This window comes from Drosophila sechellia, chromosome 3L, assembly GCF_004382195.2.
Source record: "Drosophila sechellia strain sech25 chromosome 3L, ASM438219v1, whole genome shotgun sequence".
In the NCBI taxonomy this organism is placed as follows: Eukaryota; Metazoa; Arthropoda; class Insecta; order Diptera; family Drosophilidae; genus Drosophila; species Drosophila sechellia.
In genome coordinates, this window is record NC_045951.1 from 9,863,208 (window position 1) to 9,881,099 (window position 17,892).

The window sequence follows — 17,892 nt, forward strand, 5'->3', positions numbered from 1 at the left end:
GTGTACAGCTTAAGAGGCTTAGTGCTGAACAAGTGGCCATTTTTAAGACTTAGCAAGTGCACTTAATTAACCTTATTTTAGTTTCAGCTTATACGACTATATGATAATATAACTGTAGTTTCATTCTGACTTTGTTATACTTTGGGGATGAAAACGCTTAAATTGATATGAAAAAGCGTTCTTCATAATGCACTTATAACTTATCTTAAATTTATAAGCGTAAGCAAGGTAATACAAATTATTCATTAGGCTTGCCTTCATTTTAAAAAATTACGAATGATTTAAATACAGTTCTAATGGATTAAAGATGCACGTTTTTCGAAAGTGCTCCATATCAATTGCTAGAACGCAGTGAAAGTTTTAGCCTGGTCCCAGAAGTGAGCAAACTTTCTTTGGTTTGGCTTAAAGATGACAATATTTTCTTGGAATTTACGGTGCACACTTGCCGGGACACACCTAACTAAGAGTCCTGTGCCACTAGCATCCGCACCACACCACCCAAAGCCCCACCCCATTTTAGCCCGGATCCTTTGTGGTCTGGCAATCATAATGCAATTCATTTGCCTAGCGCTCCTTGGGGCACCGTTTTTGGTAAACGGCAAAGATTAGGCAGCATTAAAGTCGCAGGCAAAACAAACAAAGCCGATGAAGAGGCAATAAAAATGTAGCCGCACACAAAAGCCACAAAGGAAGTTGAGGCAAAATAAAGACCATGGGTTTTCGGACATTGTAAAAGCCAAGGAATCACTGGAGCAGACTGTAATAAATTTACAATTACAGCGGTCACTTGAAAAATATAAGCTTCTGATTTCGGGCTGCTTTGCTAGCGAATTCAAATGGTTGGACATTTTCTCATTAGCCAATATAAATATATTATCGGAAGTGTTTTTCCAAGGCTTTTGGATGGTAAGCAAATTAAGTCACTGGTAGACAATTTCATAAAAGAGATACTAAGGTTTAAAAATATGTTGAATATCGGCAATATTATAGGAATTTTACATTAAATTTTATCATGAATAATAATTTGTCTGCTCTAGCTAAACACAATTTCAATAATAGACACTCTAAGCAATACACAACGCATAAGTCGTAAGTAATCCGGCTTAAAAGAAGTAATTAACCTAGCAGAAATGTGTTATTAGCACTTTTCCTAATCTTCAGATACTGAAACGTTTCACTTTGCTACCCCCGGCGTATACGCAATATTCATTGGCTTAAGCTGGCAAAATGAAAACATCTTATTTAACCAATTAGCACCGAAGCTGGTCCAACAAATTTGCACAGCTCATCAGCGAGGGCGAAAACTCTTGCCAAGAAGTTTTAGCCAGGTGCTTACAAGCGCTTTGCAATTATTACGGCGCTGCGAAGTATGCAACAATTTATGCACTTTCAGCTCGTCCTTAAATCATCCTCCTTGCCGTTGTTGTTGTATTTGTTTCTCGACCAGTTGGCTGTTTGTTTTGCACTTTTGAGCTGTGCCAGAGATTTGCATTTTCAATTTGTACTTCTTTCCCCGATTTAGACTGATTCCCCTCCGATTTGATTGCGAGTGAGAGATAGAGATGAAGACGGATGGAGCAAGATTACGCTGGCAGGAAGGGTTCGCAAAATCCTGGGTCTGAGCCTTGACAAAGCGGCCACTTAACATTCAAATGTGGAAACAACATCAAATGCCGTGTTCAGAAATTCAACATTGTTATAGAAATCCGCAGGCTTACAGCACATTTGCCTTGGCATTGGATTCGATATGGCAGTTCCTCTTTGTTGCTGCTCATGTTTTGCCTTAGTTTGCATTTGAACCGGGCCTAATGGCATTCGTAAGTGGCATCTAAGCTGGGGCATTTTGTTTACTTGTCGCTCCAAGTTGGCTAAAAACGCTCTGGCCTCTTTCGCCATTTTCCCAACATTTTTCTACCTTCTTCCACCCCGACCTTTGGCCAATACAAATTGACATGTTATGCCAGAAATGATTGGGTAATTTCGAATGCGTATTTCAGCCATGATTCGAATGCCTGGGAGAAGTGGAAAAGTTGTTACTCGCATTTTCAGCATTTCTGCCCATGCAACCAAATGTGATTGTGTCAGTTTGTTTTGTGTTGTTGCGGGCTGCCACTTTGCTGCACTAAATTGCATTTAATTCTCAGATTTGCGCGTTGTGGCGGCTGCCTTTGGGTATTTCCTCTACTTTCCCTTTTTTTTCCTCGTGGCCTTCACCCAAATAAACCAGCGAATGTTATGGCATGCGTGTGTGTGTGTTGGTTTGGCTGCCTGTGTTTGCCTAAAATTTATGTGTGAACACAATGCTCACCAACACCATCATAGCGCTACTGGCTGCAGCAAAATGCAAAAGGAAAATATAAACACCCACACACGTACACACAATTTTTGCATATTTCCGAGCGGCTTTAAAAAATGCGCGGACTCGAAAGAATTAAAAAACTTGTATGGACACACGTTTCTACATAATAAAAGTTGGCATAATTATACCCTGGGGAAAGATGGTCTGCGGTGATCCTGACTCTTTTGGCAAAAAGCTTGTTTAACATTTTAAGCAGAGCATACAGTTTTTTCTTGTCAGCAATGCAAACATTTTTTTTAAGATTTCCATATTTTTATTTAAATGAATTCTATCATATTATAATAAGATATAAGCTTTTAATTCAAAAGGTAAGCCCTATAAAGTTGGTATTTATACAAAATTATATAGTTAAGTATTGATTACATAGTAGCTAATCATATAAACATTAACCAAATAGCTCTGACCAGTTTATTAAGCAATTTTAAAAGTGGAAAGGATGCAAAAATCGAAATATTAAAAGATTAAAATCATATTGTTTATTAACTTTGTGAAAAACTAAATAAATTACTCCAATTAAAAATAACACACGACTTCTTGCCATATATGAAAAACTTTTGCAATATCTTAAATAAATAATTTTAAATAATATTTTGTCAACATGCAAATAAGTTTCAGCAATATTGAATGATATGGTGAATTAATTATTTGCTACTTTGAACATGGTTTTACATTACCTGAGAGGAACCTAAACTGGAAGAAAAACCCGCTGTGTAAACATCTCATGAATTATTTAGAGTACTTTTCGCTTTCAATAAAGGTCATTCGCAGTTCGTACTTTTAAGCAGGACATTCATTTTTTATGAGTTGACGCAATGCAAATGAATAAGTTCTAGTTTTGGCCGCTGCCCTTCGGCTTTGTCGGAAAATCGGAAAATGGGAAATGCTTTACGACCTTCGAAGGCATAGAAAAGTGAAGTTCCCCCGACAGACATTGCGTTTGTTTTGCGATTTGTGTGTTAGATCAGGAGTGTAACAACTTAATTAACTTAAATACGAAGCGATAAGAAGGCGCAATGCGCCGAATTCCTTTTCATGTTTACGATTGCGAACCGAAAGCAGGGACTTTGAGTTTGACACATTTTCCTTCGCATGCAAGACACGGACAAGTTTTTCACGCTGGCGCTTAAAAAGTTTTCACCCCCACCCCATTACAAGGCGGAAAAGTCTCGGGCACAGGATTTTCCCAACCTAAGCTGTTGAGTTGTGCAAAAGTCTGTGTCGGGGGATGGGTGGATTGAAAAGAGAGAGCCGAGTACTTTGACGAGATTTTCATAAAATTAGGGTTTGGGATTATTGTTAGCAGGATTCGGGGACGTTGCGCGGAAATATTGAACTTTATGCGCATATTGATGGCTGGCAATTGCCAATCCTTTGACACGGTTCTGCATCTGAAGAGATTCCCGAAAACCTCAAGCGCCCTTAGCCACCACCGGCCACGCCCCGTTTTTATTAGCAAATATTTGTGGTCCAAGTAGCTCGCTTTGAGTTATAGCCCAAACCCGGCTGCGACTTTGGCCTGGCCAATAAATCAACTCAGATAACCACACACTCGCACACACACACACTCGAGCATTGTGGCCATTCAATTTGATTATTCAATTGCAAATTTCTGACAGGCGAGCAGCGGCGCAGGAAATGCACACAGATGTATTGTCCAGATATCAGAGGATATATGCCCAGATACTCAACAGAAACACAAAGGCCACTGTTCCACCGATAATGACATCTAAAATGCAAAACGCATGCATAATTCCACTGCTGATCCCCGACTTCTGGTTCCTTTGATTGCTGCCGCACACAAATTTATGGGCCAGCCGGCCCAAGAAAGTTGTCTCTCTATTAAAAATAAATTATAGACACGAGGAGGGGCCAGAAAAATTGTATTTGCCTTGGCCAGCACAACCACCACGTTCGGGACCATAAATTTCCGCAAAACAAACTGACTTTGTGGCCGAAAAGGAGGTTAAAAGGAGAAGGTGGAGGAGGGGCGGAGGCGAAGGCGGAGGCAACAGGTGCTGCCCAACGCGTGCTGGCCACATCTAGGAGTCCTGGCTGAAGGACTTCCGGCCAGAGGCTGCTGCCGGTGGCTCCCTGTCTCCTGTTTAATGCATGCCCTTTTCACATAGATTCGGGACTGGCCCCGGGCCCAAAGCGATAAATCACAAAAAATGCTGCTCCTTTGCATTAAAATTTACAACCTACTAAACAAGACAGACGTCCAGAGTTGCCCACTTGACATGTGCACGCGCGGATTATATTTTCAGTTGTATGGAATGAGTGATGGCCCGTAATACGGGCCATGTTCGCCTTGAAGGCCAAGAGGTGGCGGCTTTAAGTCCCTGCTTTGGTGGCCTAATTAAGTCGGCCTTAAGTTCCCGGGAAGTTCACTGTCGAGCCAATTACACGCAAATCAACCTCGGCCCCAGTTGTCAGACAATTAGCGACTAAGGCGACTCAGCTGGCAAACCCGCAAAAGCGTCTTTCGGCCGTAATCAATTGAGCGATATTGAGTTATTAGGCCTCTCATGCTGGATTTTATGAAGGTTCGCAGGGGGGGAGGGGGAGTTGTGTTTTTGGGAAAGCCTCTGTGAGTGTGGTTACCCCCAAAGAACATTTAATGTGCTCTAATGCGAATGTCATTGACATCCATTTCACTGGAAACATTAACCAGCAAACGTAGTTTGTCTGTACTTGAGTAATAACATGGATATTAATAAGGCGTTTTAAGTATTTAGGCTTACCCTCAATGAGCTAAACGAGTTCAAATGAAATGGGCATCGGTGGAAAATTTGATGTACCCTTATTATTTCGTAGAAATATAATGTACTCCGTTCCACACTCCTTTCTTTCAGTGTAAGAGCCAACGAAAGTGAGCTTCAGTCTAAAGGCACTCAGCTGTTAAACGCGACAACGATGATGACAGCCATTTTTGGTAACAGAATGTTTGCTACAACTTTTCGCGGCCAATTTTGTGGCCCACTGACTGACAATGGGAAGTGGCAAATCCTATCGCTGTCTCTTTCCTAAGAGCTGCCGCCGTCTCTTTCCACGCCCTTTTTTGCTATGTCAGTGACAATTAAAGGTTGCGTAACAGCGTTGCAACCAGTCTATTTAAAAACATGGTAGTCACCTGGAAAAATAAATAAGGAAGAGGAAGGAACGAATGTGGAACGTTAGCTTTCGAATTAAATGGAATAAAAGTGTTGTATTACCATTTCCATCGATACAATTTTGTATTGTGATTTTTACAGTGTCAATTAAATGAACTCTTTGTCAAGTCAATATGGAAAAGTTGACCATTGCCGTAAGAACCGATTGGGTAGAGTCTGAAATGATGACCTTGTGATGAGAATAAGCAAAAGGAAGTTGCCCAGTACGCTTAACTCCATTATGAGGCCTCCTTTGAGATTAAAAGCGTCCTTAACCAACTCCATTCTCCACCGGCCAGAGCACACCGCCACTTTGCGGCCATGGCCATCGAGGGCAACTCGCACGTGGACTGCGCCCGACTGCGCTACGTGGTCAAGAACCTGACCCAGTTCCTGCTGACCTGCAACTACGCCCGGCCTCCGGGTTGTGGACAGCCAATCTACCGCTTCCGATCCGTCGGATGCCAGGCGGGTCGCAACAACAAGAAGCACTCGTCCTTGGGCTCGCTCATGGAACTGTTTCGCTGCCTTTTTACGGGGCACCGCCACTCAAAATCGCACATTTAACGCATCTTGTTTGTCCATGGTTATCCGAAACCTGGCCATAAATGCCATACAACGATTCGCCGGGTTCCAGCTGGCCATGCAAAATTCAAACAACTCCGTCCGAATGGAATTTCTGCCAATTTCCTGTGACGAACCAAACCCGAGGTCCTTGGCGGGCTTGGCAGGATGTATCGATGGCGGTGCAATTACCTGCATAACAGCCAGGAAAAATACCGAAAGACACTGCGCAAAAACATATAAACAATTATAGTGCAATGTAAAAGTGATACAAAATTTTTATAATTTTGGTTACAAATTTTGGAAAACTATTACACGATATAAAGGAAATTTTCTTTATTATAGTTATATGTTCACATTTCAAATTTTTCGTTCAGTATAAATACTTTGTCCCATAGAATAGAAAATGATAGTAAAAATGTCAGTTCCAGGCATTTTCATCAGCAGGTAAAAGTGGAAAAAAATGGAAGCTAGATGATGCAATGCTCTTCATTATCGCAATCCCCACTTCCGCTTCCCCTTTATGGGGATAAACAACTTGATTAGGACAGCCCGCTGTTGCTGGTGCTCGTTTAATTTAATTTTATTTCTGCATAAACTTTATGGCTTGTTTAGGATTGGTATTTAATGGCCAATCGAGTGGCGTTCGGGTCATTAACCGACCAGCTGCAGTGCCAATGAGGGGGAGTTTCCCAGAGAGTTTTCCCTTGCAAAGTGGATGCTGTTCACGAACAGTATCATAAAAGCTAACTACCTCTTAGTGCCAACCGGAGTGTTGAACACGTGTTTTTCTTGCACCAGCTGATACTGGAGATAGTTAATTAAAAGCGCCACACCGATTGAATGGCTGAATGATGTTCATTAGCCGCGGGGCATGAAAACCCCTCCCTGGCAATGCCAATCCGATTAGTACTCTCCAGTGCACTGCCATTCCATTATTTTATGCGACTTCATTTGATTGAAATGCATAAGAGTTTGGCGGGTTGGATGATGGAGAGCGGGAAATCGACTTTTCCATTCCCAGATGGCAGCTGGTGGATTTTGCTTGGCTGCCGTTTAACTGGTTACCTTCATTTCGAGCACTTTCCATTCGCATGTCTGACACCTGGCGAGGGAAAAACTAAAAGTCACCACTTCCGCAGCACATAAATTTGAAGCGCTGCTCGTTTTTAAGGCTTCCTGAAAGCCAGCAAACAGAAAAAAGCTGAAAAAAATTCAACAAGCTGGACTGAATAAAAAAACACCAGACGGTGTCCCTTTTTTTATTTTTGGTCGTTTTCCTCTCGCATTGCATGCCAAATTGTTCATGTAGTTTGCCGTTTTTGTTTCGCCACAATTTGTTTTTCGTTGGTTCACCATTCACCACCCGCTTTTCACTTTTCACTTTTCCGTTTCCGTTTAAGCACTTGAACTTTAAGTTTTCGCCATCCCTTTTCCGGCCAACTATTTATCAAAGTTATGGCCAAGGATCTGGAATCTAGAGCAAATGTTTGGACCCGTCATGAACCCCTCGAATAAATATCTATTAAAGCTTTTCCAGTCCTTAGATGCAAGTGAAGATTTACGGGACGCATGATAATGGTGCATTAGCGTGTAAAGCGTTTTCGATGCACTTCCCACGGAGACACTTCCGCTTTTCTTCCCTGCTTTTCTTCTCCTCCGTCCAAGGACCAAAGTCATTATCATTGTCAGCACGTAAAGCTTGCTCGCATGTTCAATATGTGTTTTGAGTGCCGGTATGAGTGTATGGGTGTGTTGGGTTTTCGCGGTTTCCTTTTGCATTATGCCTTTGACCGCACTTTTTCTTTTGTCTCTATCTTTCTCTGTCTTTGTGTGTGCCACAACAGTCGCACTCACAACACACACACACACAGATGCACCTTGTGGAATATGGTGTCCCGCCCCAAAAGGTAAATGCCACTTGAAAGTCTTTGCTTTTTATGCCCCTGAGCCACGGCTCTAAAAGGTGGGATAGAGTTTATTGGGCGAAAGTGCTAAAGCAACGAGGCTTTTAGCATTTTTGGCCTACATTTTTAACGAATCTGGTTCTCCCACATGCCATAGAAATGTTTACAAAATATATTGGTCAAGCCATTAGAAAATTAATGTTTGGCTGGCAGGGAATTTAAACAAAAAGGCTTTTGGGAAACTAAAAATATATACTTATGTATATGTATGGAAATATTAAAAACAAAAAAGAAGGAATTAAATTCTTAAAATCTTTCTTAAGATAAATTTTGAGTATTGATTTTATACTTAATATGGAATATATTAAAATAATATCAGCAAGGCACATTATAATTTCTGTAATTTTTCAATAAAAGGGATAAATCTCAGAGTTGATCTATGAGGTAAAAATCTTGTACCTGTCAGACATTAAGGACGACCCTGAAACCCATTTCCTCAAATTGCTAGACAACTGCTTCATCTGAACTTTCTCGGAATTTGCATTTATAGTTGCTCGGAAAAGTTGAGTTGCCACTTCTCGCGCCGCTTTTGAGCTTATCAGCTCATCGGGAATTGCCTCTGGGCTCTGCGAAGCCGCTGGAAATCGCTCCTGGCACTCATCATTCGGTTCTCGGTTATTTTTATTTTTATGACTTCAACTTCCCTTGGTAATGGAGCTCGGTTTACGTTTATTAGCATACTTCGCAGAGGCTTTGGCCGTGGCTCAAGGTGTGTTTAATGGCGGACATCTAGTTGCCACCGCCGGGCACTTTACGACTTCATTAGGAAGCCATTTACGAGTATGTGCCTCAGATGCTTTCGTCCCTCGATTTAGATCCCCTGCCTCCACCCATTGTGGGCCAGTATTGAAGGCCAATTGATATGTTATAGACAGTGGCAACAAGAAGGGACGCTACTGGACGGAATATCGAACGTGAGCCAGGCTAAAATCTAATGAAATTTATGCAGACGCTGCATTGCAGCTAATCATGAATGGGGAACCTCCAGCTCTCACTCTCACTCACCTGACCATGTGGCGGCAACTTTCACCTGGCCTTTCCGCTGGCTTACAATATTTGTGTGTGAATACACAGCCAAAATGAATTGAAAAACATTATAAAGAATTAAATTCCGCAAGTACAAAAATATTTTGAAAAAAAGTCCTTAAAAATATTGCAGATATTATTGCATTTTTGGTTAACAATTTTTGTGTGCTAATATAGATCTATTAAATATACCTCATTAATTGCCTCTGTAAAAGTTATTTGCAGAACTAGAACTAGAACTTTTTTTTCTTCAATAATTGGTATTAGTAAAACTTTTTTTTATAATTTTATAAGCCATTTTCTCAGCTAAATACTGAGTTTTCCAACTTTTGTCAAGTGCATGCCTGACCTAGTTAACTGGCCGGGAAAGGAGAGGCAGACATGGTTTTTATGAACACCCTGGGAATGCCTTTGTCTCGGCTGTAGGCTTAGCTAAAACCCGACATCGATGGCCAGCTGGAGCCGGATTGGCGACCTGTTTTACCCCCTGAGTCGAAATTCCAGCCCCGATCCGGGTTCAGCATGTGGAAGTAACAGTTTAGCGCTCGAACAGGCCCCAAGTTGCATGGCGTTGGCACTTTTTACTTTCGACCAAAAACTAGAGTCGGCCATAAGGGAAAGTTTCCCGTTTTCCTGGCGGCAGCCAAGTACAATTTGTGCTCGGTTTCGAGGAACAGATGCACTAGAAGGAAAAACAAACATCTTAAAGTGCCCGGGAATGGAAGGGATGAGCATCCTGATACAAGGTGTCAGTCTCCTGGCAGACAGCCTGAAAGAAAGGAAGGAAGCTTTTTCAAAACGCCAAATGATAAATGCATTTTTAATGGAGCACCCGAGACGCTCCAAGGCGGAAAAGCGAGCATTTTCCGGCGGCAAGGATTAGCGGTAAGCGTGAATGGCGCATAAGCTTTTCTGCCAGTCCTTTCTGGTTGGGCGGATGATTAAGCTAATGTTTCGCCTCCTTTAAACTCGGCGAATTCTTGTTTCAATTAACCGAAGCTAGCAGACAAACAAATTGCCTCCTGCTCCCCCCATTTTGCTTTTTGCTGGCAAACAAATGTTCGACACGTGTGTGTTTTAATAAATTGCCAGAATTTAACCTTTTGCCAGGGCAATTGCCTGGGCTTTTATTTGTGCAATCAGGCCGTAATGCATTGAACCCCTCTTTCCGCCGCTCTGTGCAATTGTTTCCGTACATTCCACATTCCTAAGCGGCGTTTCCATTTAATCAATATTCCAAACACAAAGCCGGCACAAATGGAGATACAATAAAAAACACAGAAATTTCAATCCAAAATTGTGGCTAAACAAAAACTAAATGGTAAGCAGAAGCCAAGCGAAGGTCGAAAAAAAAAAATGGTGGCGGGTGCGAGCGCCTAAAAGCATGCCACGCAAATTGAAAATAAATGCTAGCGAAACAAAAACGCCTCGCTGACCATTTTAATTTACTAAGTTTTGATGATGCACAAAAAGGGAGAGAACTCGAAAAAAAGAACACAGACCGAACAGCCAGCACGTAAAGTTTGTATGTAGTTATGCCATACATAAAATCTACACACCAAAAATGGGGAAAGAGTTGTGAGCAGTGAAAATGAAAAATAGCTTACCGTGTGTGAAATGGGGATTTGCCTTAGATAGTTATTGATATTTGTACGGTCGGTGTGGTCTGGCCAGCACCTGAAAGCAATCAATTCATAATGCTGTGGAGTCGAGCCCCAGAAATGGCTATCCAATGACCAGAGCTGGGTGAATTTATGGCCACTGGAGAAGATAGAACCGCAGAGCAATGTCATTAACTCAAAGGCGAAAATGAACCGAAGAAACGAGGCGGTGCTGCCGAAAGTGGGGATCCAGGATAAATGAGCTGTTGATGGCCAGCCATAAGGATGCTGTACGGATAAGCTGTGAAATTGCTATAAAATTACTAACGAGTTGATTAGGTCACTAAAAGGAAAAAGCTTCTGTGCAAATTGAAATGGAGCAGGGGAGAATTTAGTACTTTCAGATGAAGATTTTTATTCAATATAAGGACTAGAAGTTCAAGACATTACTATAAGCACTATGGCTAGATTCCTTAAAAATCATAAATTATTTTTACAGCATTAAGTAAAAAACATAAAATAGTATAATTTCCAATTTAATACAACCTGTAAATAGCTTAATTCTAGCTTTCGCGTCAAGAAAACATAATGGAAATTTCAAAAGCCTTGGGCCAGAAAAACTTTAACCTAGAGCAGGTGAAAAACTATCGTTCAGCTTAACTTTTAATCTGTAGCCAACTATAGATAACGCTGAAATGGGATTCTTTTAAAGTTTAATTGAAAGAGCAAGAAGAAATTTAATATATGTTTTTTGCAACTCTTCTGCGAATGATAAAATCGCTCGTTTCTGCCATTTTTCTTATTGCCAGGACGCTTTTTACTCCGTGGGGCACTTTTCATTTGTTCGCCATTCCACTTTTAGACTGGCAATTATGAATTTTTTACTCTGTCTTCTGTTTGATTATTGCTCATTTTGCCTGGACAAAGAACAATTTATTAATATAACTAAGCTGTTGAGACTTTTTTTTTCAATACAAAGTCAATAAATGTTTTAATTGCAGTCAAAGCAAACAGCCTCAGGGGAAGGAACTGAATTGTCGATGGCACTGCATTCGCGACGTCAGTTATGCGTGTTGAGCGCAGACAAACAAAGCCGAAAAAAATAAAGTTCTATAGTGTGGTTTATTACTCACACGTTTTGCAGTCGCAGCAACCTTAATAGTTGAAACAAAAGGCTCTAAACAAAAGACTATGCGGCAGGCCCAATTGGATAAGGACTAGCCCACTCCGATCCATTCCCCATCTGCACCCTTTTCAGACTATTTTATACTATTCGCTCCATTGTTGCACTTGTCTGGCAAAGACAAAGGCCCCACAGAAGCGGCTAATGTGTTGCACTTTCCTTCGAGTCCTGCTCGTACTTTTCCCCGCGGTTCTTCTTGTTATTCTTGTTGTTTCCCCATCCAGGACTCAGACAATGCCCGCTCTAGCTGCAATAAGGAAATGGTTGTGTTCTATATTTAGGCGGTGCCACGCCCTATTATCTCTATCCGTGCTGCAGCTGCCCATTGTTTATGCCACGCGCGTTGATTCAATAAATTTCAGGGCACGTGGATGTGTTTTCTGGGGTGAACATTTTATGCCACTCCACTAAGTCCGCAATAGGAAAAAGTAATGATGCTAAAACTAAAAACTGTATGAATCATTGTTTAAGTATTTATAAATCTCCATACATGAAACAACCATGAATTCCATTTGTATTTCTTAAATTTAATGTATTGAATTATTATTATAAGTTCTTAACATTATGCAGATGTTAAGATGCGCTGTAAATTAGTTAGTAATTTAAATTGAAGTATAAGCTCGACCATTCGCATTTATCGCACGCTTGATTAGCAAACCATTCCCATATTACGCTCACACCATTATTTCTCGCGATTATCCTTCGAGTAGCAAATTTCTGCTGCTGCAGGAGCTTCTCCTGTGTCCTGGATTCCGAGAAATAAAGGGGGAAAAAGGAGCAAGCAGAAGACACAAAACGGGGTTAACTCGTGCACTTAACGGCAACTCGAGCGCCTCGAGGACGAGGACAACGTTATAAATCCTTGGCAGGCATTTTGCAAGTGGCAGTCGAAACTTGTAACCAGTGGATAAACCCCCTTCCGGATTGCCCCGTTTCGCCAGCCAAGCAAAGCGCATTACCAAGAAATGTAAACGGTAGGGTTTTCTTTTTTCGGCGATGTTGTAAGACAGCTCACACACAACTCAATTTAGTCAGTTTTTAATGAGGAAACTCAGTATGCACTGTGCTTCTATTGCTGCCACCCAGTTGCTTCACTCTGCCAGTCATACTACACATTATATCCTCTTACACTGGAAAAAATTAACGAAAATTTAATTATTATATATTCAGAAGTATATTTTATAATATCCAAAACTAAGTGACAAAAAAAGGTTATTAAATAAATATAATTTTGTAGTTAAACTACAAAATAGTGATTTTAATATTTTTTAAGCCGTTCAAGGTGCATTTAATAATGGTTTGTGTTTTTGTTTTACAATGTTTGTTCAAGTGTAAGTATCATCCCATTTGCATTAGGTAAGCGGTTATGACTCTGACAGGAGTCGGGCTCCGATGCAGGGTTCCGGGTCCCTCAAAGGAATTCGCTTCGATGTCTGTCATGTCATTTATTACCGCTTCTCATGCGCCCCACACTCGCCACCACCCACTTACCGCCCACCGCCCCTTCCGGCCGCACGCCCTTGGTATCCGTTTCGTTCAATCGTTAGACATTTCCGTTGCGCTGTCCCTTTTTAGTGCGACGCTCGACTCGTCCTTTGTGTACGATATCCTGCGCCTGTCCAGCCCGTGTCCTGTTTTCTACCAGCAAAGCCTTTCCGTGCTTCACTGTACAGTGAACACTGCGCTCCCACGGCGCTCCGTTGTTGCTGTAATCGCATAAAGATGCCCCAATAACACAACGCACAACATTGGAGGGGAGTCCTTTGGGCTGCGCCAGCAATTTGTGGGTCAAATTGAATTTGTATTGTGCCTGGGCAGCGCAAAATTGATTGAAACATTTGCGTGAATTTATGTCCTTGAAATGATTGGCCAGCCGCATCTTTGAGAGTCCCGATTCCCGAGGACCGAGTCCCCGTGCCCGAATCCTTGCCAATCTGCCGGACTTGTTTGTCCTGTGCATTATTTATGGGATTAGTGGCCTCAGACCATTCGGCCAATGGCCACGTGCCAGGACCCAAGCCAAAGCCCAGGACCCAAGCCAAAGCCCAGGCCCAAACAGGCTCTGGCCTCAAAACTGATTAGGTTCAATGAAGTCCTGTCCTATGCATCGTGTTTCTGTCTCTGCTGGGCCGTTTTCTTGGAGGCAGCCGGCCTCATCTATTTTTCATGCACATCGCCCAGCAAAATAAAACAAATTTTCACTTTAATATGAGACCGAGTTGACCTTGGGTTGAGTTGAAAACTTGCGCACACTCATGCCAACTGGTGCTGTCTGTCGACCTGTCGGGGCAACAAGTTGTCTCGTGTATGTGGCTGGAAATCTGGCTAAAAGACTGCAAAACAGCTAGCAGAATTACTGTGCAGGCGCTACACTGTTCAACAAAATGTGCTTTCTAAGGCTGAACTAGTTGTAAACAAATAACTAATAACTTTATTAATACAAAATAATTCAAAAGTAATATTCGTATTTTATAAAGTTTTATAGTGTGTTTATGAAGAAGAATGGAACATTTTTTCACGATTTTCCTGACCAGTGTAACGAAGCCAATGTCATGCTTGAACTTACATATATATTTTTTAATTTTGAAAATGACGTTACGCTTTTGTGCGCCCCGTTGCTGGGCAGACGGAGCAGAAGCACGTGGATTTGGTGAGGGTCTGGCAAATAGATTAATTCCTTAAGTGCCCAACGTGGCGTATGCGTAATGGGTGCAACGTTGAAAAGTAGGCTGCACCAGAATTTCAATTACAAAATGTCAGACGAGCCGCAGATAGCGAGCTTATCAAGATGTTGCCATGTGTATCCCTGTTGGTAACTGTGTGCAGTGCGTGTTGTATATGTGTTATCATTGGCATTGTAAAACAAGTCACTTAACACACAAACAGCATACACACACGCACACATATGTAAAAGGCAAAGAAGTTAAATTTGCTGCTTTTGTTGGCAGTTGTAAAACAATGGCCTGGAATTGTGTCTATTGTGTGTGTGTCTGCGTTGTATCTTGTATCTTTTTGTTAGCTCAAGTCAATTGTTCTGCATGTGTCGCACTTTCTCTGTATCTGTGTGAATCTCTGTGTATTTGTGTGTGTGTGCGTTCTTATTTACGTGTTATCTGAGACCATTTTGCCCCGAGACACGCCCTCTGCTCGTTATGTTGCCACATTCCATCGGTTGTTGCTGCTTTTGGCACTTGTCTGCCTATTGCGCACTGATTGTTAGTATAAATTGGCATAATTAAACAACGCTGCAAATGGGTATTAACTAGAATTCTACCAGATTTTGCAAATGCATTTGTTTACTAAAAAGATAAGTCTATAACCGAAACTTTCGAGGCTTTGGTAAGGTTGTAGCTTACATTTTTTTTTTTTAATTTTTAAAAAAATTTATTTTTTAATGGTAAAATTCTCCATCTGACAAATTAAATATTTTATAGATGTAAAGGCACATTTCTGGCCTTCCTTGCTTCTTAAAGGCCATAAATGCAATAAAAATATGTCGTTTTTAACTTCGATTTCCATTTCGGCCCTAGGCCCTTCTGTCCGCATTGGCGTAAACTTGTGTTTTCTTTCGACACGACCTTTACGCGTATCCAGTCGTGCGCGAAAAGAGGAAAAAGTCTCTGCAACAGAGCGGGCACAACCAAATGAAGAAAAGCGTTATGTAATGGGCCAACGCGGCGTATACGCAATGGCGTATACGATGGTGTCGGCGACGTTGTCGCCTTGTTAGCTGGCCTTTTGCCGTTCATTTCCATTTTTCGTATGCACTGCTGACTGCCATTATTTGGCTTTAATTGCTGCATGCATTCCCTGACCCCAGTGACTACGTGCTTTAATTAAAATACAATACGAGAGGAGAATTTCAAAGACAGAAATGCTGATGTGATAAGTGGCCGGCTTAAATTTCATAACTCGCGTATGGTAAACATCAATGCTGGGCATTGTCTCTGTCATAATTAAGCAAATTAACTGTAAATAAAAATTCAGTAATTGCGTGCGCCAATCAAAAAACAACTTGTTAAGTGCCACAGCAGAACATCGGGCCATAATTCCCACTTCCAACTGCGAAATGCCAACTGCCAAAAAGAGCTTATTTATGCGCATACGAACGGTTCGAAGGGAGTCGGGCTTTCGCCGGCATTCGTAATTGGCTCACCTTTAATTTGATGAAAGCAGGTGGTGGGTGACGCAGTGGGCAAAGTGTAATAAATAAATTAACATAAAACAAACACAAATTAATGAATGAATAAATGATTGCCAAGAAGAAGCGGCTCGACGCAAGACCATGGGCAAAAGCGTATAAATATTGTGCAGATTCTGTATAAATGGCAACTGTCTACCAACGTCAATTAATGGCCAAATGGCTAAGGAAATTTCTAATCATTTTTATTCTCTTTTTTGATAATTTCCTATTTGTTTCTTTCATTGGGCCCGTAATGAGGGCAGGCAAATCCTGTTCTGGCCAAATGTAAATTGTAAGCAAATCAATCAGCCAGCAGCAACAGCTGTTCATGATTTATTCACCCGGCGAAGGAGGAGTTGAAAATTTTAATAATATACAAAGACTGTTGTCAGTCCGTTGAATTGATTTTCTCTGAATTCCCGTTTAATGTTCTTTCATTTCCTTTACTTATTTATGCGATGCCGGATCAGGACACATTTCGACACAATGACAAAGGAACTGAAATATTTTGGAACGAGAAGAGCGGGTGTGGCCCTTTGAAGGTAAGTACATGTGTGTAACCTTGTCTTGGATAACGAAGGTATTCGGAATAATGTTTTGCCGATAACTTTAAGTAACTACTGACCTATCAATTATTAACGTTGGTGAGAAGCATCGTCCAATTCGTCGCCCTACTTAAATGATTTTACCAGTCGAGTTGTAAATTTTAATTAAACGCACTTTACTGTCAAACTCGGACAAGAGTATCTGCATTATTTATGGCAGCTGGCACTCAAACTGCCAATTTCGAAAAGTAGAGTTCCTTCGCGCGCAGTAGAATAAATAAAAGCCTTGGCCTCCCAGCGGAAATAATTAACACGAAAGGCAAGGAAAATAACTTGGTTAGCAGTTTTGCTCCTCTTTTGCGATGCTGTAGTTCGCGATGATGATGATGATGATGAGAACGATAATGACGAGGCCTTTGTCAGCAGTTTTTCCAGCAGGCAGTTGTAATGAATTAATTGATTTGCGGTTGCCGTGGCAAAGGTGAATGAAATATTAAAGTCACGGCGATGGTATGCTGGAAAAGGTGGAAAGTGGCAACTGTCAGTGGCATCTGTCGCAGCTCGATTTGCATTTATACATTGGCCATTGCAAATGGTGGCTCGTATATTTAATCGTCCATACGGGGCGCTCTTCCAGTGTCACCGGGCTCTCATTAAGGACCCTTGCACACACACTTACACACTCACACTCATTCGCTGTCCTGCAGTCCTGGTAATGTGCAATTAAAGTAATTTAAAGTAATTTAATTTATTATTTGCCATTGATCAGCAAACTTCAGCGGCATAAATCATTGAGCAATGGCCTGTTTTTCTGGAGTTATGTTTCATTTTATTAAAATGCTGACAGAACACATTAAGTCGAGTCCTTGCGGGGATGATAGTGTAAAATCGGGAACATTTGTTTATTTAAGGGGATTTCACCAGCACAATCCTTAAAAATATCCTAGCTTTTTTCTCCCCTTTCAATTTGCGTTAAGTGCTGCTGCTGCTGCCGGGCCAGCAGCCAAATGTATAGTAAATGCAATTAAACATGCTTCCCGAATTTGGTTAAAACCCTTTGGCACCCTTAGCGTATTCCCGCTTCGCATAATCTTAATACCCTTGCACTCATTAATTCGCTTGTCGCTATATCCGATTAATTACGCCCCCTACCCGAATGGCAGGTAAAATGAGTTATGCTCCAGCAACAACCTCAAATTATGTTTTGCGGAAATTTATGAGTGGGCCAGGCCAATTCAGGCCGGGATCTGCTCACCTATGTATGTATGGTATATATACTGTATTTTACTGGATCGTGTAATTACATTTTTTAATA

General features: G+C 41.4%; 1 protein-coding gene across 1 annotated transcript in view; it reads left to right on the forward strand.

Moving 5' to 3' along the window:
- The window catches only part of LOC6605131 (kin of IRRE-like protein 2), a 156,437-nt gene extending 139,866 nt beyond the window's left edge, over nucleotides 1–16,571 (forward strand). Inside the window, exon 7 of the mRNA XM_032717580.1 lies at nucleotides 16,503–16,571. Coding sequence (XP_032573471.1) covers nucleotides 16,503–16,522 — 20 coding nt within the window. The 3' untranslated portion in view covers nucleotides 16,523–16,571. The remainder of the gene's footprint in view (nucleotides 1–16,502) is intronic.
- The last annotated feature ends 1,321 nt before the right edge of the window (nucleotides 16,572–17,892 follow it).